The 22911-nt window shown below is 40.7% G+C and overlaps 1 protein-coding gene across 1 annotated transcript; it reads left to right on the top strand.

The window, feature by feature from the left end:
- C2H1orf198 (chromosome 2 C1orf198 homolog) lies at positions 1–21561 on the top strand. The gene is made up of 4 exons (XM_054399192.1): positions 1–348; positions 9715–9765; positions 19096–19647; positions 21505–21561. The coding sequence occupies exons 1-4, from the start codon at positions 1–3 to the stop codon at positions 21559–21561; spliced, it is 1008 nt and encodes a 335-aa protein (XP_054255167.1).
- Positions 21562–22911: the final 1350 nt, after the last annotated feature.

A 22911-nucleotide genomic window follows, 5' to 3' on the forward strand; every position in this document is an offset into this window, starting at 1 on the left:
ATGGCCTCCATGGCGGCGGCGATTGCTGCTTCCCGCACGGCCGTGATGAACGGGAACCGGCCACTGGACGAGCGGGAGCGCAAGCGGTTCAGCTACTTCTCCTCGCTGAGCCCCATGGCGCGCAAGATCATGGCGGAGAAGGAGCGGATCCGCGAGCGCTACGGGCCCGAGTGGGAGCGGCTGCCGCCCCGGCAGCAGGACGAAATCATCGATAAGTGCCTGGTAGATCCCCACGTTCAGGCCCGCTACGCAGCGCACCGCGGCGCCGCCCGGACCGCAGCGCCGCCCTCCTGCTACCCCAGCCTCCGCCTCAACACGGGCCAGAAGGTGGTGCGCTTCGGCGACGAGGTACCGGCGGGGGACGGGTGGGAAGGGGCGCCGGTGGGGTCCGCCCCTCTCGCCTCAATGCCCGGACGGGGGCAGTTGGCCTTGGATCGCCTGTGGGGGGTCCTCCGTGGCGGGGCTTCGGGCACTTCCAAGCCTTGCCGCCGCCATACGGGCCGTCGGTGGGTGGGGTGGCCGTAGGCTTGCTCCGGCTTCACGGCTGCTTCTGCTGGCCTGTGGCGCCGCCGAGCCGGCTGTGGAAGGGAGCGGGCGGCTCTAGTTGAGAAGGGTGAGGGGAGTTGCCCTAGTGATGAGATTGATTTCTCTTTTCCTCTCCATGACTTGTTCAGACTGTAGAGGCAGGAAAGGCACCGAATTGGAGTTTGTCCGAGATAAGCACAAGTGGATTTTGCCAAACGGAGTCTTAGAGAAGAGGCCGGTACTACCTCCCGCCGGCAGTGGGGCATGGTCCATGCCTAGCTCTGGAAATAGCCCCCTGTTGAAAATGGGCTCTAGGGAATGTTTACACTGAAATAAATACCTTCCTTTTTGTTTCTAATTTTAGACACAGTTAAAAATACAACATTGAAAACGTTACAGCTCTTGGTATTTTTGACACCTTAAAAAAATGCGGACTGTTCCATATCATATGCCAGGAAAAACAAGGGTGTGGAAAGATAGATGTCAAAAAATGTGGTTTTAGAACCGTCTATCAGCCCTTCTAGAAATTCATAGGTGTAGGGGTGCCTGATCTGGTGGCAGTGGGTTGTGTTACTGAGTGTGATCTGTTGAAGAGGAAGGTCTAACTGCTTGCTGACCATGCTTTTCAGATACGGTATCTCTCTTATTGTGTATGAGATTTCCTTTTGGTATATTTTCTTTTACATCTTGGTATGATTACAGAGCTAACTTCTTTCACTATGTTCTTACACTATCTTAAAAGTAACCTATTAGTTATTAACTTACATGTCCTCTACGAGGAAAAGAAAAATTAAAAATCTGCACTAGTGCTGCTTGTAGCCTCCTCACCAGTATACCTTGCAATGGGATTTGTAAGGAGTGGTTGAAGCACAGAGATTCCTAGCATCATGGTTCCCGATCAGCTTTGTGCTAGAAGACTGCTGCTTGTATTTCACCTGTCAGGAAGGTGTGAGGATGTGCCACACACACGTATCTACAGTTAGAGAACATATGGTCAAACTCAGTCTTTTTTAGTCCACGATACCAGAAATTCTGGGTAAATACTTGCTAGTAATAGACCATAACTCCTGGTGAAAAAGAGATTGAGGAGTGCAAGACAGTAAATTTTGTTGTGTAAGTAATATTTGACAGGAAAGCTAAACCTGAAGTTAGTTGTGAAAGGATTTACATTAGCGACTGTAGAAAGCATGTTTAGCTTTCCCACTCTTAGGCAATTCTGCTGTACTTTTTGCTTTGAATTACGTGGATCAGAAAGGAGAGCAAGCATGTTGTAGGTTGTTGGGCTGTGCTGTGCTGTATGGAAATAATACTTTCCTGCTTGACAGAACAGCTAGAGCGTCCATCTGAAATTTGGCAAGTATTTTTTCTTTCCCCTCTTGCCATGAAATACAGCTGTGATACAAATAGTGGTGTTGTCAGCATTTGTGTAGCTATTAACCAAAGAAAGCATGCTCCATTAAAATACTTAATGCCAACTGTTTAATTTGGGAAGCATCTGCCCAAACGGACTTCCTCCTTGACTTCTAAGCTGAAGTTAATATAAATTGAATTTCTGAAGAAAGGAGATTCCACTTGTTTTGGAATCCTTCATTGCCATTTTAGTTCTTCCAAGTGCACTGTTGAGCCTTGGAGCCTTTCCTGGCTCCTCATCTGATAGCTTCCTCTCCCCCTGCTCCCTTGCTGGCATTCAACCTGATTCTTGGATATTTGCCCTGGCTCCTTGTCCTCCTGTTACACAGCCACTGAAGCTGATCTCTGAACCGTTTTTGGTTCAGATTTCTAGGCATGCAAATGCTTTTGTCTATATTGAGCTTTATTATCTTGCTGTCTTCTGGTGGTCTGACAGCTTACTGAGCTGTACTGCTGCCGTCTTTGTAAGATGTAACTGCTGCATGTACTATGTTCACCTAACCCTTGCTCGGGGCAATTAGATCCGTCCTCACTGCTGTCCGTGGCTCCTAGTGTATGGTACCCTGAGGCAAGGAAATGGAGAGTAGTCTGCATGCCTCGGAATCACTTGTTAATGTTGCAGCACTTTCAGTGTGAGTGTTTTGGTCTGATGATGTTCTTGCTGACACCTGCTCCAAAAGCTTCATGTTTCCAGCTACAGCTCATCTTCCCTGTTAACTGATGTTGAAATCTGTAGTGATCTACCTGTGCTTGGTTAAGCATGGAAAGTTAATCTCTTTCACCTTCTGTTCTTTGGAGGACGTGAGAGAAAGCAAAACAAGGGTGAGTGCTGAAGATACAGATTTACCCATCCAAGGCTCTCACTCTTTCATGCCCCAAGTTTCATGCATGTTACTACTTTGATAAAGTGGTTCAGAGGATATATGTAGTGGTTTTATATCACAGGATAATAGGTTGCCTCTTTCTTACCCCCCCAGTTTCCCATGTATCTTTTCTAACACCAAGCTCATCTCCTGGACTTGTAGCCCAGGACAGGTAAGTTCTCAAGGTATAAGCATCTCTTATATTTTCAAAACACCTTTCAGTATGATGGCTGTGTGGGAAGGCTGTGACAGAAAATAGATGTGCAGTAAAAGGACAGTAAAATATGGCATCCTGTAGCCATAATCCCATCATTTCATAGTGCCACAGCACTGCAGCAAGCACCATGCGTGACTCTTAGCAAATCACAAGATGTTAGGGGTTGGAAGGGATGTCCAGAGATTATCAAGTCCAACATCCCTACCAGAGCAGGACCATAGAATCTAGCACAGGTTGCACAGGAATGCATCCAGATGGGTCTGGAAAGTCTCCAGAGAAGGAGACTTCATAACCTCTCTGGGCAGCCTGCTCCAGTGCTCTGGGACCCTCAGTAAAGAAGTTCCTCCTCATGTTGAAGTAGAACCTCCTGTGCTGTAGTTTATATCCATTGCCCCTTTTCCTATCACAGGGTACAACTGAGAAGAGCCTGTCCCCTCCCTATTGACACCCAGACCTCAGATATTTATGGACATTGATTAGATCCTCTCTCAGTCTTCTCCTCTCCAGACTAAACAGCCCCAGGCCTCTCAGCCTCTCCTCATCAGGCAGTGCTGCAGTCCCTTAATCATCCTTATAGCCCTCCATTAGGCTCTCTCGAGTAGTTCCCTGTCCCTCTTGAACTGGGGAGCCCAAAACTGGGTGACATATTCCAGGTGGGGCCTGTAGGGCGGAGTAGGGGGGGGAGGAGAACCTCACTCCATCTGCTGGACGCACTCCTCTTAATGCATCCCATTGGCCTTCTTGGCCACAAGGGCATATTGCTGACCCATGCTGACCCATGCAGAACTTCTTGTCCAGCAGGACTCCCAGGTCCTTCTCCACAGGGCTGCTCTCCAGCAGATCACCTCCCAGCCTGTACTGGTGCAGTTTATTCTTCCTTCCCAGGTGCAGGACTCTTCACGTATCTTTGTTGAACCTCATTAGGTTCCTCTCTGCCCAGCTCTCAGTCTGTCCAAGTCTCTGAATGGCCACACAGCCTTCAGGTGTCTCAGCTAAGCCTCCCAGTTTGGTACATCAGCAAACTTGCTGAGCAGACTGTCTGTCTGTCTGTCCCTTCATCAATGTCATTGATGAAGATGCTGAACAGGACCAGACCCAGCACTGATCCCTGGGGGACTCCACTAGTCACAGCTCTTCAGCTCTCATTGGACTCTATTTTGTAACCATTTCCTAATCCATCTCAGTGTCTGTTCTTCTATCCCATACCTCCTGAGCTTGCTCACAAGGATGCTATGGGAGACAGTGTCAAAAGCCTTACTAAGGTCAAGGTAGACTACGTCCACTGATCTCCCTGCATCTTCCCATTCAGTTAGGGCATCATAGAATGCTGTCAGATTAGTCAAGCATGATTTCCCCTTGGTAAATCCATGCTGACCACTTCTGATAATCTTCTTCTCTTGCAAGTGCCTAGAGATGACCTTCAGAATGAGCTGCTCCATCGTGTTTCCAGATATATCTTCATTTTTATATATACATAAATGTCTGTGTATGTGTGCAAGTGTATATGGCATTACATGGCTGCAGATTCCCTAAAATACATGACATTGATACAACATTTTACTAATAAGTATTAAGGCTTTTCCCTCTAATGAAGCCAGAGGCTTAGGAAAACTGTAAACAAAATATATAAAAAGATCAAAATAAATAAAAAAGATCAGAGCATTATTACTTGTAGCAAATCATATGTCACTTCTTTGGAGAAAAAGCTCCTTCAGTGTTTGCAGCTTTGCATCTCTGATGTCATCTTCTACATCCCTCTTCTCTTCTGGCAGCTGATCCCCCATCATTTTCATATGCCAGTTCAGATAGCTCATCTTCAGAGTCTGAGGATGATGAAGATTGTTCAGACATTAGAACTGCCTAGAGTCAGCTGAGAGCCACTGTACCTTCTCCATTACCTTACCCTCATTGCAGCAGTCCCAGTCATATAGTTAATAATTGAAGCTGTGTGTGCACCGTGAATGCAGTACCTAAGAGGATCAGTGCCAGGACACCAGCGCTTCTTTCTTACTCTCCCATCTTGCTGTCAAAGAACTGAAGGTGTTTTAAAAAGTCTTGAAAAGATTGATGAAAGAAGGGAAACTACAGGAACTGGGCTCCCTGATTCCCCAAATAGTATTTCTCAAGCACAGTGTTGGGTTGGTTGAAACAGGCCTCAGAGTACACCAGTTCAATAATCTTGATAGAGTTACAGGCCTTGCAATTTTCCAATACCACCTTCTAGTGAAACCAAACATCTCTTGCTTCTCTATCTTCGTGTGCTTTCCAGAGTCATGCATATGTTTTTGAGCTCTTCCAGGCTAATAGGGTCATTTAACACCCCCATGAAAGAAGTTTTGTCATGTTGACTGAAGATTGACTTGTCATTGCACATGGGCTCAGCACCAAGAGACATTTGTTGCTTCACCATCATATTCCTTCTAGACAGCCTAGACATTCTGACTGAGGGCTATTGGAGGCCACAACCTTCAAGCAGAGCTTCCTCTTTCCCAACAACTCTCCAGTTGCTGGCATTTCTCCATTTTATGTCTAATACTCATAATGGTAAAAAAATAAGGTTAACTGAGAAGAGGAAGATCTGGCAATAGAATCTGGTATTGATTGACGTAATATAAATGGGCTAGTTTTGGAATACACCATAAATTGTAGGCTACCCTGAGGAGAGTAGGTAGAAAAATTTCAATGTCGTGGTCAGTTTGTGTTAAGCATTTGATTTGATGTTACTTGATGCCACTGGATCCTCTCTGTTTTGTTCAGTGAAAGATGAAATCATGTTCAGTTTACAATGAGTTCTCACTCTTCTGTTAATACTGTCACTCTTTATCCACAAGTGTGTGACATACACATGGATTTAAAGTCTTGTTTTTCTGATTTTTTATTTTTTTGTTTTTTTGTTTTCTGGGGTTTGTTCTTCTATAAAGGGAGTGTTTGAGCAGTACCCAGCAGCTCAAAGAATTGGACTAACTAATAAACTTCTAATTGAAGAAAATGCCATGTGCTTTAGGAAGGGGTAGACATTTTATATGAAGAAAACACAGGTAAGAGAGTTTGGTTAGCTTAATTAATCATCTTTCTATAGGAAAGCTTGACAGGCAGATGCAGTATTTGTTTTGTTTAACCTTTAGAACTTTGGCACCAAGCCCGAGGATCAACCCTTTTATCTCCTACTTAAAAACGCTTTAAAGCAACAAATATTTAATATAACAATATTTTTTTGTGTTGGGCTTGATAGAGATTTGTGCTTTTTAAAAAACCCCAAATGCATGGCGGTGTTTTGATAACATTTCATTTGTTGGTGACTGCCTGGTTACTGTCAACTGCACTGAGCAATGTGCATGCCAGATATGCTAGCACATTTCTACCAGTGCCTTCCATTTTCAAATTCAGGTGCTGTTTTGTAACAAGCTGTCTGCATGTAGCAAACACTTTGTGATTCTTTTTTATGTATTCTGCAGCTGGTTGCTGAAGTCAAGTGCATGGCTGGATTTTTGTCTCTCATTCTCTCTTTTTTCAGCTCGGAAATACGTTGCATGAGGCCCTTTTTCTTACAAATAGGTTCTTTAACACTGTTGAACAAAAATTTGTTTATTTGCCTTTTTCTGGAAGAAGGCTTTGTTGTGTGCTGAAAACAAAAGCTGACCAGATATGGATCTCTTCTAATCTGTATTGATGATAAATAGCCTTCAGTTTTTTTCTGTAGAATTTCCACTTGTAATTTACTTTTGTGAATATCATAATAGCTGCTGCTTTTGCTCGTATTTTTTTCAGGCATGTGAGAACTTGTTTTTTTCTACAGAAAGAAAAGTTACTTATTTTGTTGGTGATAAACATGAATCAGGCACATTAGAGTTTGCTTTCTCTTGAATTATGTTGTTCTTCTGTTTCTCCCTTGATCCTCTCCATGTCTTTTATGTGAGGGCACAAGAGATGGAGACCACAAACTTCCTTCCCCGATAGTGGACAGAAGCTAACAACTGTCTCCTTCATCCTAGCTTCAAGTACATTCAAATAACCATAGACATCAACTACTTGAAGCTTTGTATCCTCGAGCTGTGTCTTGTCCTATTTTATCCTTTGATAGATCCCATGGAAAATCTCTTGAATGTGGGAAAAGCTCCTCAGACTTACTGGCCCTGAGGTGTCCTAGACTCTGCAGCCTGAGATACAATGAGCCATCCTTCTAAGACAAAAAATCTATGGTTCTTTTTTTTTTCAGGGACCTGCTCCTGCCTAACAATGGACTACTACTTTTATCTTTTGAAATAATCTACAAAAGTGTTAGGTTTTGTCTCTGACAGGAACTTTTTAACAACCAGTACCAAAATACCATTAATTCATTTCAGGAGTTTGTTTTTTTTCTGCCTAAACTTGAGATTGAGGTTACAAGTTGAGGTTTCAACAAGTGAAATGGTGGTTGAGGAGACATCAGATTCTAGGAAGTGGGAAGATGACTTGCTGTGGTCTGTAGGAAATAAGGTAGCCCTGTGCACAACCATATTATACATTCACTCTGCCTTCCCTATGCTGCTTTTCTGTCCTTCTGCAGGCAGCCTTTTGTCAGAAGGGTTTGTTACAGCCACAGTGTCATTGCTGAATTGAGGATGTGCAGAGTGATAGGTGAAGAAGTGCTGTCTACATTGCCTTATACAAGAAAATAAAGAGCTGGCTTTCTCAGATCTGGGTTGAGGATGGTCTTGGCTTGCTCATAAACTTAAATCTGGTCACAGCTGATTTGCGGGTCCTGTGAAAGGCAAGAAGTCAGATATTCTTTTAAACTCCTTAGGTAAAACCTACTGACAGCTATGCCTATGTGTCTGGAGATTTAAGGTGCTGTGTGAGCTTGCAGGAGTGTTATTCAATTTTCTGGACTCAATTTCCGTCCTCTGCTTCTCTGGTTAAAGTCCAATACTGATTTGTCCAGACCCCATGTGGACATAAGGGTTATGGTGTCAGACTCCATGCAGCCATTGAGCTTTCCTGTCTCTTCCCTCCTGGACCATGATTCCTGTCATGCATTCTGCAATTTCACCAGTTTCATAGGCAAAGGATCTGGTCCTAAAATGATTTTGAACTAATTTGACAATCCGTTGGCTTTTAGGCATCTCACCTAAGTGATGTGGCATTCCCATAGGTCAGCAGCACTCCACAGTACAAATGCTGATAGAAGTTGGAACAGATGCTAAAAAGCAAGACTACTCTGTTTGTTCCCCTTAAATATTAATAAATATAAGTATCCACTTGCTGGAGTGAGAGAACCTGATATTACACTTGTATCCTTGGCAAAAATTTCCTGCACCAAATTTCTGTTTTGTCCAGAGTGTATTGTCCATCAGAGCCCAGAGTTTTCCTTTTAGGTTGTCTCTATCAGCCCAGGTCCTTTTAAAAGCATAGGATCACCCTCGTATATTCCACAAGCCGTTTTCACTACTAGAAACTTTGTGTTTTACAAATGAGTAATGGCTGGAGAATGCCATGTTTTCATGTTTAGGAGATGGTTTCAGACACTTCTAATTGTGATTTTGTAGTCCTTGGCCAGCAAAATCTGCCTAGGGTGAAGTAAGAGATGTCAGATCAGGAGAATGCTATGTCTGAGAAATGTGCTTCTGTAAAGGCAGAGGTCAGAAATAAGAAAAGAGCAGTCATGGCAAGAGCTGGAATTCTTGTGTGAGTTTAAAACATAGTCTAGTTCTGTTATTCTTTGAACAGCAGAAGTGTGAAACAAGCACTCCAGCTCGTGTCCTGCCTTCTCCTTCCCTGTGCATAGTTACTTCGGGCTTTTCTTCTTCCATCTGCTGTTCTATTTCCTGTTCCTCCTCTGAAGTACTGGGGTGGCCAAGCAGCAGTATACTCACTATGGAGGGTGCAACTCATTACCTCTTCCAGCATCCAGTGTACAAAGGAGTCTCACCTATGACTAAGAATAGAAGTGTGACCATTGTGTTGCAAATCTTGAACAAATGTGGGCAATAATTATTTATCTTTTTTTTCACCCCTTCCTTTTTCAATGTGTACTGCATCCATTTCTGGAGGGCTGTGTGTGAAGAGATTGTTTTAATTTCTCAAATTGGGATTGCTTCTGCAAAGCCAAGAAGCTCTTTCAGGTTGGGATTTTACTCTGGAGGCTGTGTGGCCCTTTCAACAGGACTGAATGCTTTCTTCAGACTGATCATCACTGAAGTGGCCCAGTGATGTGTCTTATCAGGGCTGGATCCAGTTGTGACTTGGCCTGATGGATGTGCAGCTGTTCTGCTGCCATGTGATTGCCTGGGTGCGCACATGCTCTTTGGTCTGTGAAGGGGTGGAAATAGGACTTTATTCCTTTAAAGCTCCTGTTCTTCTTACTATTTCTGTCCCAGGGTGTTGCTAGTGACTATTAAAATGCCTGGCATAAAAACAGAAATATGTTTTAAAGCTATTTGTAGAGAAACTATTTCAAGGGGTTTAGATGAGGTTAAACCTCCATATACTTGGTAGGTTAAACTGGTGTACTAATTTGTAATCTTCCCCTCAGAGAACTTGCCCTCAGTCAATATCAAAATGTAATCAGTGCCATCTTTAAGTAGTGCTCATAGTTTCTAGCACATTCCATGGTAGTGGTTGTTATGCTTCCAGCTGTGCAACATAATGTCATCTGTATGATGCTTTTGAGCAGATAAAGCTGTTCGTGTGATTTTTAGTCATTCTTGAATTTTATTTCAGGACATCACTTGGCAAGATGAACACTCGGCTCCCTTCTCCTGGGAAACAAAGGTAAATATGCAGCAGTGCTATTTTTAGATTTGGGTTGTCATTTTACACTGTTGATTGTGCATTTATATTGTCTTAATTTTGAAACTCAGTAGGCTAATGTCACCTTTATTCTTCAAGAACTTTGTAAAGTGACCATCCTGCAAATGAAATGGGGGCTGGTGTGTTTTGATTTATATCAACAGAAACACAAAATGTACTTTGTGAATTGATACTCTGGCTTCAAGTACAGATGTAAAACTGACTCATGACATTGTAAACCTTTTAAACAGCTTGCCATGTTTAGCAAGACCAGTGTCTCAGATATTGCATAAACATTAATGTATTTCACTTTTAAAGTTAAGAGTAAAGTAGCTAGGAAGTTGGGTGAGAAAGGAACAGACATCTAGTAACTTCATTGGATTCTGTCTGTCCTATGCTTCATCTTTTTGTTACATTCTAGAATGCAATGAAACTTCATAACCTTAGATTGTGCTAGAAACATTGCACTACTTCCTCTCCAAAAGGCAGAGCCTTCAAAATAGAAAGTATTTTTCTGTGATATTTCTATGATTTTTCCGATTTGGGGTTTGTTTGTTTGGGTTTTTTTCCCCTTGCTTTACCTCTGGTGTTTTGTTAAAACATTATTTACAATGGGATTGTGGTAAGACTAGCATAGAGCCAGAGTTCTCCATCTTTCTGAAACTGCAGCATGAGGAAATACTATTTGCCATATTTGTGGTGGGAAATCAAGTTCAATTCTTGTTGAAGAAAATTGGGGTGCAAAAACATCTCTCTTTGCCTTTCTCAGCTGGATATGGTGGGCATGTTAATTTAATCACACATTTCAGATTTTGTGTTTTCTGGCTTAATCTGCCAGAGATAGCTGCTTCTGCCCTATTTTTTCCATTTTTTTGCCCTTGAACTATGTAGATAATCATATATGAGCTTCTGAAAATAATCTTAGTATAATGCAGAGTAATTATTTTGGAAATACCAGTGAATACTAAATTAATCCAGTTGACCCTAGACTTGCTGTCAGCCTTCCCTGCTCGAGGTCACTGCCCACAGCTAGCATCCCATCTGTGCTTTGCAAATGCTGATTAACCTAGAACTTGATGTGACTTCTGGAGCCTTGCACCCTACAGTGCTGCAGTTTAAGAGAAACAATTGTTAGCCTTCACTTGCTTTCAAACTCCCCTGTAAACTGTGGTGGTTCAAGAGGCAGTGGAGGATTTCCTGCACTGGAAGCCTGGTAGCTGAGGCAAACCCTTCTGTCTTTGAGGACCCTTAAAAGAAGCAGACAGTGTCTTGTAGTATAATAAAGAGGCTTTTATCATGGGTGTACTTGGGCGAAGCTGTCAAGAAAAGAAAAATAGTGAGACGAGTGTAGACCCCATTGTCAATAAGGTGAAATAAATCATATATTGGAGATAACAGTATTCCCTCTGCCCTGTTTTTAGTGCAAACCCTAAAACTCAGTTTTGGGAGCATGGCAGCTGTAATCATAGTTCGAAGCTCTGCCTTGACAGGATTTTCTAGGTTCAGAATACTTGACCTTCCTAGAGGTTGTGCTTTATGTAAAGTACATACTGGAGATCCTTGAAGAGATGCATCTTCGCTCAAATGGATTTTCTATTTAATTGGTAGTTGTCTTGTCTTTTAAATGCTAGTATGTCTGGTGAAGTGCTTTTCAATCTAGCCTGCTGTTTATCACTTGCTGAGTATTTTCACTGTCCTCCTGGTGTCTCAAAATGAGGGACCACAATGGATACATGCTCTAGTTTCCTGCTTTTCTGCAACGAATGGAGATTTGCAGAATGTGTGACTGCTCATGTGACTGCTGTTGAAAAGTGAGGTGAGGAGGAGATTGCTTTAGGAATGCTTGTCTCAGCTAATCAAGTTGTACTTCCCTATTCCCTCCTGCTCCCTCCTTACTGACCCAAGATAAAAGCTGTGCATCAGCTGTAGGTCGAAAAGTTGCATGACATTTTCCTTTAGCAAAACTGTAGAGAATCAATTTTGTCTTGCATTATGGGCTGAGGTCATTGGTTTGTGTAGGTTCTTCCTTTTGTTTTTTTTCCTCAGTACCTCATATCATGTCAGTCTTTCAGCCGAAACCTTCAGCTGCTGAGTCTTCCATCTCTAAGGGTGGAGATCTTGCTTCATGCTTACTCTTTGATCTATTCCATAACCAGTACTTTAATAAAATAATATAGGAAGGCACTTTCTCCATGAGATGCTGGCTGAGAACAAAACATCCTTGCTCAATTGGCCCAGCATGGGGAAACAGTGAAGAAACCTGAGTGAGCTGTTCTATAAGGTTGGCACGTTGTAATGCCAACTTTCAGAACCATATCTGTTGTTCCCACTGTTATTTCCGGTTTTCAGGCTCTTTCCATTCTATGAGCTCTATCCTATGATGGGTTATTCTTTCCTAATCTTTTCTTTGATCTCTCTTTAACACAGAGGTTTTGGGTTAATTTGGATTTTTACATGTTATTGCTACGATGAGGAAATTCCTTCATTCTTTTGCAGCTTTGCATGAATGTGCTCTGGCTTAGCCAAGGAAGGGAATGTGGTGTCCACTTTCTGCTTTTGCAAAGAATGAGAAAGGAGAGATGTAAATCAATAAAAGCAACAGGCTTATGTTTTGTTTATTTATTTATTATTTTTGTCATTAAGACTAAGACAACAAAGCAGCAAAATCAGTATTTGTCTGTAACCAACTGACAGGGTAATGAGAAGAGAGGAGGGCAAGTTTTCTTCAAGTTGGAGCCTCTCCCAGCTGTTAAATGTGATACCAATGGCGATTACATGGACAAGTTCCTAGCAAAGTGCATTCACTAATTCCATGGCTGTCAGTCTTTCCCAGATAGCAGTGTACTAAATTACTGTCATTTTGGGCAGAACGTTATTGAAGGTCTTGGCAACTTCTGTCACAAGTAAACTTTGTGTTGTCCTTTTAAACACAAATGTGAAACATAGTGAAAGTTTGTATCACAGCAGACACAATTATCTCCACCATGTTTAGCAGCTTGGTGTGTATTTAAAGTTCTTGTCTTACATTTTTATTTTAAAACCCTTAAGCAAGGCAAGCAAAGCTGAAATGCAAGGAGAATTGCTATCTGTTAGAGTGCATTTAAAATAGTAAAATTTTTAATGGGAAATGAGCACTTCTCAGAAGGAAAACTACTCAATAACCAAGAAGTTTTCATGGTACTGCAAATGAGCTGACATGTCAAAACTAGAGATTGAACTGGAGGGAGTGATTTGGTTCATGGGTGGAGCCCTCATGAGCATAACACATCTTTAAATGTGGGTTACATTTTTAACTGAAGCTAAAGCCAGGTTTATGAATTTAGGGCATTCTATTTATGGCTTCAGGTTTAAGTGAGATGAAAGCTGACATTTTTTGGCTGAGTTTAGCCTTTGAGGTTTCTTGGTTTATTTGAAGTAAAAGTTCAGTGAAACTTAGCATAGACCCTGAGGTATAAATGGAAAACAAGTATCATGCCTGGGTTTGGAAATAAAATTTCTCTGCAACTATTCCTGAACACACAACTTTCTGGGTTATGGTGTATTTTGTTGTTTGTGCTCTTTTAAAATTAATTTAGTAGTGGACAGAAAACACCATTTTGGTCTGTCATCTCAACTACCATATCAAATGCAAAGAGAGCAGCATAGGAGTAAGTTCAAATCTATTCCTAATTAATGCTGTTAACTAAAATAGGTTTTATTCCAAATGCTTAAAATTGACACATGCAGATTTAAAAGTTTGTTGGTCTTAATACAGGTAGAAGAGTAGCTGTGAAAGTAGCTTTAGTGAGTCCTTCTTGTATTTTTTTTTTCTAAGTCCTGGCTTTTTCTGCTTTAACTCTCTTCTACTTTCAACAGGTTCTCAGATATTTGTAGAAAACAAACAAACAGAAAAAGAAGCCCTCAAGGTGTGTTCAAAAGCAAACAAATAAAAAAAGAGTAAAAAGCCAGTGTCAAGCATCAATCTCTTCAGTAACCTGGTTGTTGCCTTCCCTGTTTGAATTCCCCAGTTACATCACTGCAGAAGTGATCTAATCCCAGTGATTATTTAGAAAGAAAAAAAATGATGTTACACTTAAAAAATAATATTTGCAAGCTGTTTAGCTAAAACTAAAAGGCAGTCCTCAATACCATTCTTTGTACAAGTCCTAGTTGGTTTTGTTTATTTTTTAAATAGGAAGACAGTGGCACAATTTTTTCCCCCTTACCTTGCTTAGAAGCCTGATATTAGAACTGCTTGTTACAAACTGTACCTCAGTGTGATTATTTTTATCATGCTGGCATAAATGGCAGTGCTTCCTTGGAAGGAAAGAAGAGTGATGCCTGAGGTTTTGAGTTTTCCTTTCCATTTTTGATCTAGACTACAGATGTTTAAACCACAGTGCTATCAGACTACTGTTGACTATTAGTTCCTGAGCACGGACCCCTCAATTTGTGGTAACAGGAGCTGTGCTCCATGTTTATTTTCATCTACAGAGTCAGATGTTCTCAGCTAAGGGTTCAATTATGTGCATCAATCTTTAGAGAGTTGTTCTTGTGTGTAAAGCCATGCACATACCAGATACTGTCAGTATGGTTTTGCTCAGGCTAACCTGTAACTGTGACAGACTAGAATGCTGTTCATATCACCTATCATGATGTTTTCTCTGAAGCTCCATGCCATATATGTTTGGCTTTGTCTTTCTGTAGGGACTAAAATTACTAATTAGGTTTTGAGTACTTTGCTGCTCTTTTTTTTTTTTTTCCTTGAAACTGGTCTCTGCTGACCTAAGGATTTCTTTCTGGCTCTGGAAACATCTTGGAAACACCCATGGTGTGGACAGGAAACAAAACAAGAACTGCAGTTACTTTGGATCCCGTATTTATTTTGGTTTCATCCATTCAGCAAAGTAATCTTCTAAATAATTTTGAACTTGGCTTTCTTACTTTCTCCATGTATCAGTCTGTGCTTAAAACAAGTTGCTTTTACAGTGTTACTGCAGTCTTTGTCTTAAAAATCTTCTTTTTTTTCAGGCTGCCAAGGAAAACAGTATGTTTTGGCTGTGTTTGCTTGACTGTTTAGTAAAATATTACACATTCCTGATGAGTGAATAAGACGCTTTGGAACAAACAAACAAAAGAGCTACTGAGTTCTTTGTGGTCTTCTTGTTTCTAATGTAGACTTAGGAACTGAGACCTGCCTTTATACAGTATTATTATTAGTGTTTGGTGCCTCTCTGAGAATACATTGTTTCCTGTGAGCAGATACAGTCAGTAGTACAATTTAGTGGGTTATCCCTGCCTTGAAACTGAGGTTAGGTCTAAGCATTTTAATTCAGTAAATGAAATTGGTAACTGTCATAACATGATCTTTTTAAGGAGAGGTGGACATGAGACTTCTTAAAACTTGCGATTTTAATATTATTTGAATTTATTAGGAAGGTGATCCAAGACCTAGGCATCCTTTATTTGCAGTGGTGTACTACCAAAGCATTAAGACTGGAAAGAACACAGACTTAAAGGTTTGCTTTGCTTCAAAATACTACTTAATGCATGCTTTCACACACTCTCTCTCTCTCTTAAAGTGTTGAAAAATGAGCTCTTGCAATATCTTGGAAGTACTACTGCTGTTATTTGATTTCTGACAAATTCTAGAAATTGCACTTGAGACTCTACTAGCCTGTCTGTAAACTCTCAAGACTTTCTGGGCTGAACAGTTGCCAGAATTACAACTTCAACAAGTGGTAGGAAAAAGAAAGTATTTGCATTTTGTGCCATACATGGGGAATTAAAATTCAGAAACTGCAGCTCATTCAAAGTAATACAAAATCTGTGAAAGCAGATGGGGACTGAAACTCTCTCTCTGGAATCCCAAACTGTGCCAAAAGGACAATTCACTTTTGACCATCAAATCTTACCACAGTGTTCAGTGTTGGCTTCCTCAAGGTGGCAGCTGGTAGAGTATCACAAGTGCAGTTCTGCTGCGTGCAGCTGCAGCTCTGCCTCAGCCTGAGGAGAGCAAACATGCAGTACAGCCCTTTATGGACCAGCTGCTACTGTAAGTTAGCAGGGGCCAGGAGAGATGTACATCTCACAGCTGGCAAACCTAAGGGAAGAGGACATGTTATGTTGGGAGTAACTGTCTTAAATGTTGTTTCCTTCCCAATCAATTGCCAATTTGCAATCTGATAAAGAAACTGAGAACAGAATGCTAATTAAACTCACATTTCTAGTGTCTAGTGACTCATTAAAACATACATTACTACTCATGACTTAGATGTCAGCATGGGTTGCTTCACACGTGGGTCTTCTGTGAAATTATCTCCCTACTTATACTGCTGCTGCATTGTTTTTTGTTGGTTGTTTTTTTTTTTTTTTGTTTTTTGTTTTGGAGGAGCAGGGTGTCTTAAGTATTTTATTGCCAATTTTGTAACTTGAAGGATACGGCATATTAATAGTTTCCTTTCATCAGCCACGTTTCTTAGGGATTCAAATGTCTTAAGTAACCTTGAAAGTCAAATAGAAGCATTTATATATTTGAAGGAAAATAGAATAACTTGTGACTGGTCCACAGAAGTTCTTATCTTTTCAAGCTAAATATTAGAAGCAGAATTACACATCTGACCTCTCCAGGCAGTGTTTACATCATGCTGAGATGTAGTCCTTTCAGAACCTGTCAGGGTAGTCTTGTCTTCTTTGCCTTCCTTAAGGGAAAAAGCAAACTCCCAAAGAAGTATTTTCAATCAGATCATTCTGTGCCAGGTTATGAATGGTTTGATCCCCAAAGCAACAAATGCACAGGTCGGGTGGTCCTGTCTTCTGAGATCAAAAGGTACAGCCCATGGTCTCTGTTCTAGAAGGACAAAGAGGGCATCCTCTGCAGAACATGCATCCATGAGTGGATTGAAAAGAGTGCAACTGCCTGAAGTTGTGCTGCAGTGTCATGTTTTTCTGCACACTAGAAGTGGTCTGCGACTTCCAAACTAGACCTCAGAGTTGATATTTGGACTCATACAAAAGAACATAAAACACAACACAGGCAGTGGCTTTTGCTCCACATCATAAGAACTTCCCAGGAGGCCTGGCTTTGCTTGTCTCTTGCTGAAAAGCAAAGCCATCCTGTTGGTTTGCCTTTTTCAAATTTTTGTTCTAACAGCCTCCTGTGTCCCTTCCATCAGTGTTTTTCCTGGATTTTTTTTCCAATGCTGTTCTGGTGGATCTGAGGCTATGATGGCCCCTCTGCCCTCTGGGCACTGACCTTCCCTCTCTTTTGGGCTGGGGGGTAAAGGAAGAATTTTACTGAGAATGACTGCTGCTGTGGTGGCCTTCAGCTACTGTCATCTCTAGGGCCAGGCTACTCAGAAGAAGGAAGACTGCTGAAGGACAGAAAACAGCACTGTTTTAATTCCTACATGATAAGGTACTTACGTCTTCCAAGAAAGAAAGTTTTTTAAATTTCTTTTCTTTTTTTCCCCTTGGATACTGGAGAAGTGCCAGTCTATTTTATATTGTGTTGTGATTTTTTTTTTTTAAGCTGGGATTTTATAATTTCTAAAGTCTTAAAGCATCTTAACTTCAGGGTGGTAAATCTCTATTTGGTAGTATTGCCAAATCAGCTTAGGAAATAAATCCCTATACTTTAATACAGGGAATGTCATATACAATTCTCAGCATCACTGCACCCATAGTTTGTTTATGCAGAATTTATCTAAGGAAAAATCCCCTGCTCTTAATTTTACATCATAATTTTTTTTTAATTAAATTGGATCGCTAAGGTTTTTCGTCTTAGTATTTAGCAGGCAGGGTGGGGTGTTCAGCTGTTTGGTAAGAGTTGCATGCATCCTTGCACTCACCTTATTCTTGCTAAACTATAATTACTTGCAGCTTGTTTTGTGTTCTGCACCTTTAGATAACACAATATATTCTTAATGAAAACACAGAACTCTGTACTTGTCTATAACCTTGGAAAAGATATCTAAAGTATCTAATTCTTTAGAACGGTCAGAGGTTAGTCCATGAACCTGTGTAGGCAGCTGCTGACTGCTTAAAAAAAGAGGTTGTTTTATAAATAATCAGTTGCTGAGTTAACATTGGTGCTTCAGTGAGAAATTTCTGAATGTTAAATAGCGGGCATGTGGGACCTGTTAGATTTAGAATCCCTTTGAACTTACCATGTGCGGTGATTAAGGACTCAAGATCAAACATTTCTAGTGAAAAATGATGTGCAACTAGAACTTGTTTCCAACTCTTTAGGTGCTATTGCTTTTTTATTCAGGAAAAGACAGATAGTGGAGTACAATGGGAAAAACCTCACTTTCATAATCAAGTTTCAAAATACCTATTACCAATTTGTAGCAAAGGTAGTATTTGAAATGCCTTCTGAAATTTTTCATAACTAACCAGGCCTGTAAAGACAACAGTATAGCTCTAACAGTAAATGTAATTTTTATTACATGGATTTTTTTTTTTAAATTTACAGGGAAAAAAAAAAAGTCTATAGACAATTGGTGGTTTTCTAGCTCTTGTGATGGTGCTGTGCTCCTAAGTACAGTAACACTTACGTCTTCCTCATAGTGACTTAAGTTTTATTAGCCTAAAGAATGTCCAAGTAGTTGACAATCAAGATTAGCAAAGTGGTGGTAAATAAAATGAACATATTGAACAACTGTTTGCTTTGGGGTCTGTATCATTCTTTGACTGTGACCACTTGCTTCCCTTTGACCCAGTGTTACCTCTCAGAAATAAGTATAGCTATCTGCACTGCAAGCAAAAGTACAACGGGGCTCTGGAATAAGTGAGAAACTGGTCCTGCTGGTGTTGTTTCCTCTTCCTTCCTTAGAATAGTATTTGCATATACCCATTACATCTAATCCTTACCGCATTGTAGTGTGTTGCCAGCTATTTCAAGGACTATAATGGAAGTCTGCCTTTTAAACTACCTTGTAAAGCTTTTTGCTTTCTATTTTCATGCAAAACAGCTGCGGCTTTGAAAATGCATTCGCAACTGTTCTGATGTTTTAGTGCCGCTATTCCAGTGTTTTAGTGCTGTGTGTGCTGTCTGGGATGGCACCAACTCAAACGCAGTTGATTTCTTTGACTCCTCTGCAGCAGGTCTAGGACTCATGTATGCTTGCCCTTCAGACTCAAAAATTATCGTTTTTATGTAGCTGCAAAAATAGGCATTTGCAGAGAAAATAAGTTAGTTTTACTGTGGTATCTGGCTGGGAATTGCCTAGTTGTGGTCAAAGGGGTTATCTATGTACATAAAGATCAGATGTCCAAAACTGTGTCTTTGCGAAGGGCTTTGAAATACTGTTTTTCTTTAACCCTGAACAGAGTCAGATGGAGTTCAGTGTGGCATCTCTGTCCATACAAGAGCAAGGTGGTGCCCCAGTGCAAAATGAACAGAGGCAGCCCATTAAAGCAGCACCTGGTGTCCAAGTCCCAAAATCTTCTCAGGCCAGTAAGACTCCTGGCTCTGATGGGTTGATAGCATCCAGAAAGGAAGAGGAGTCCTCTTTCTGGAAGATAAATGCAGAGCGCTCAAAATTTGAAGGAGACAAGTCTGAGTTCCAGTCCTTGACCCCCAGCCAGATCAAGTCCATGGAGAAAGGAGAGAAACCCCTTCCCTCGTTTTACAGACAAGAGCCTACTCCAAAGGAGATTGTGAAAGCTGAGAAACCCAGCACAACTAAACCAGAGAAGTCTGTTGCCCCCAGCTTACCTTCCGTATCTCTCGAATGGGAGAAGGCTCAACCCACTCAACTCCCTGCTAGCTCTCTAGATGACTTCTTTTTTCCTGACCCACCGCAGGACCTGGCATCTTCTAGGACAAACAAGGAAGATACTGGTGGTACTATACTTACAGATCCACAAATTCCTGGACAGGTAAGGACTGCTATATCCACTGTCCTTATATTTAAAAACTATATAGTACATTAAAATATGGCGGTGCTGCTCTGGAAGATTAGGGACTCTGTAAAGCATTGAGCTTTATAAAACTAAGCTTTCTGGCTTTTGATCCTGCCAATCTGAATAAATCTGTTTGATCAAAATCTTAACTGACAGTGTTTTTTTCAGTCAAGTGTTTTGTAATGTAGTAGAGTGGATAGGATAAAGGCATCATTTAAATGTAATACCAGAAATGCTGACATGGCATCCAGTGGCTAACTGACAGCAAAACCTAACACCATGTGGTAAAAAGCTTGCTATATCAATTCAAGGAGGATTTTCTGTTTTATTTTTTCTTGAAACAGCAAAACATTTAACAGAAATAAGTGTTTTAACTTGAAGAGTACATAAAAGTACAGTCTAGGATACTTGACTGGTACATGCAGCACAAGAGTGAATGGCAAGCTAGTTTCTCAGCTGTTTTAAGTGATAGCCCAACAGCCACTTCTCAGTGCTTTGTCCCAGACAGCTGGGCTGCTTTCAAATGTGTTTTCTCTTAAAGTCCAAAATGGAAATGGAATGAGCTTCCAGAATTAGCCTCTGCAATGTTTTTTTTAAATAAAAATACCCAAACAACCCAACAACAAAAAATAACCTTAAGCAGCTCAATAGCCAGATGAAGTTATTTAAAAAGCAGATGCTGATCTGTGAGAAAAGAAAAGGAATAACAGGATATGTCATGGTGAGGGAAAGAAGAGATGTAAAGCCTGAAAGCTGTGAAAGAAGGGAATAGTTCCTCAAACAGAGCTGTGCAGTTCTGTTTGGAATCTGTAGCATTGTTCTGGCAGAAGCCTGATATGTTACTGTACATTTTAAGCATGCTGCATAGCTTTTCTCTACTGTATTTCCCAACAGTGGTTGTTTAAATTCTAAAAAGATGATGTAAGGTCAGAAAGATGAGGTAAATACTTGCAGAAGAAGTAAGTGGCAGCACTTAGAACAAAACTTAAGCCGTTTTAGTATTTTTCTGAAGCTAGGATGTAAGCTTCTTGAGCCATTTTACTACAAACCACAGTAGTCCTTTAATTCTGGTTAAATTTAGTTAAATTTCTGTTAATGGTCTGTTACAGTTTTAATTAATTTGTGGATGTTTTCTAGCTAACTGAAATAGTTTTTAAAGCCTGACTTTTCTCTCTGTGGAGGATCAACCTCCCATGTGAAAAAGTGAACAGAGTAGCAGAGGACAGGATGGAATTTTCTTCTTTTCCTCCCTGCTCTGGGGAAGAAAGCCGTGCTCTGGGAAGAGAATCCAGAGTCTCAGCTGTATCTCATGAATAGTCTTCCTGAACACTAAAATCACTTCCAAATGTCATGGCACTGCAGGAGTGAGCATGTTCTTGAGAGCCTGGAAATAACTTGTCAGCAAATTTTAAACTGTTTAGTTTTCTGGAATGAGCTGGCTGCCATGGCAGCAGGCAATCCATTGAATTACTGATGCTTATGTTCTGTGTTTGTTTCATTCTCTGCACTCCAGCCTAAAAATTGATCTTTATGATTTCTTTTTTTTTTTTTTTTCCATGGGGGGGAAAAAAGACATTTTGCCCACAGACCACTACAAGACTTATTTTTGTCTGGAGTTGCCTTTTTGCTCATTGTGAGTATTTTCCCATGTGTAGCATTTTCAGATGTATTTTTTTCTGATGTGGGTCTTAGGTATCCTAAGGCAAGGTGAAGAATGTGAAATATTGGCAGACAACATTTTAAACTTTCTTTTATATATAGGCAGTTAAGTACTAAGTTTGTAATACCGTAATTAACAACCACATCTCATTTCTTTTTGTTTTTCCCTTGCAGACTAGTACAAGTAATGTTATCTTGAAGACTGGCTTTGATTTTCTAGACAACTGGTAAAAGATACTTTAGATCAAACCAATTTTGGGGAAGAAGTGGAGTTTCTCCTTGTATGTTAATTTACTAGCATTTGTGTCTTTTTTCTAGAAGTAACTTTCAAACTCTTAAATGTTGCCTTTGTATAAACTTTTGTAATACCATATGCGGTTTTGGTTTTTAAACAGTGATAGTAGTGTGGTTTCACTTGGATTTTTTTAAATATCTGTTAAAGTTTTTAGTAGCTACTGTATTGAGAGAGTGGGTGAAGTTACCATGCACATGTTAAAGAAAAACAAATGAGTCTCCATGTTCTAGAAATGGGAACTACAGGACTGGATTCCTGTTTTCAGTCAAAACCTTGCTAGCATGGCTTGTGAGAAAGAACATTCCACACGCAGTGGTTCCAAATAAGCAAATAATTCCATGGGTCAGATAACTAGAAAAAGCAAAACAAAACCAGTATGAAAAATAAACATACAAAAGAATTGCATTGATTTCTATATTTCATTTAATTTGAAAGTAACTTTTGCACCACTTATTTGAAACCTTTTTTTTTTTTTCAAGAGGGCAAAATGATGGATCCAAAGATGCACTATATTTGTACCCTTCAAATCTGCTAAAATAACATAAGAGTATTAGAAAAATAACCTGGGAAAATGACAGGTGTTTCTGATCTTTGGATTAGAGACTTGGGGGTGGGTGGAAGGACATGGGACAACACCTAATGAGTGGGAGAAACTCTCTTCAGGGAACACAAGCCTAATGATTTCACTGCCTCCTTACTAGAGTAGTGCTGGAAGTACAGCACTGGGAATTGCTGGAGTGTAGATTACCTATGTGTCAGGAAACCACTATGTTTATAGGAGGTCATAGCAGTATAAGGCTTCTTTGTTTTTTAAGCAGCTTATCGTCTCAAGGACTCATCAACTTTGGTGCTTTTTCCTCTGTGTGGGTACATTCTCTAAGAGCTTAGCATCTGGGTTGCATTTGTCCCTGAGGTGCAGAGAGGCACCTCAAGATGGCCCTCAGCAGACTTGCCTCCAGTTCTGCATTTGAATGACCTTTGTTTGGTGTTTAAAATGTAGAGAACAAGACTAGCTTATTGTTTGAATCTATTGTCTCTGAAATGCAGCATGATTTACACACTGATTCTCACTGTGTTTACCTCACCTTGAAGCCTTAACTCCCCCTACACAGCCAGTGACTGGTCTGCTCCAATGCCAAAGGTTTGACCTTTCCCTTTACCTCAGCAATAGTCCCATAGGATTTGTTTGGGGTAGAAGGCAAAACACAGGGCTCTAATGGATCCCAGCCAAGGCTATAGGAAGGTCACCATCTCCTAGACCTTAATTGTGCTAGGCTTTTCATGGA

The sequence above is a fragment of the Indicator indicator genome, chromosome 2 (genome assembly GCF_027791375.1).
Source record: "Indicator indicator isolate 239-I01 chromosome 2, UM_Iind_1.1, whole genome shotgun sequence".
Lineage (NCBI taxonomy): Eukaryota > Metazoa > Chordata > Aves > Piciformes > Indicatoridae > Indicator > Indicator indicator.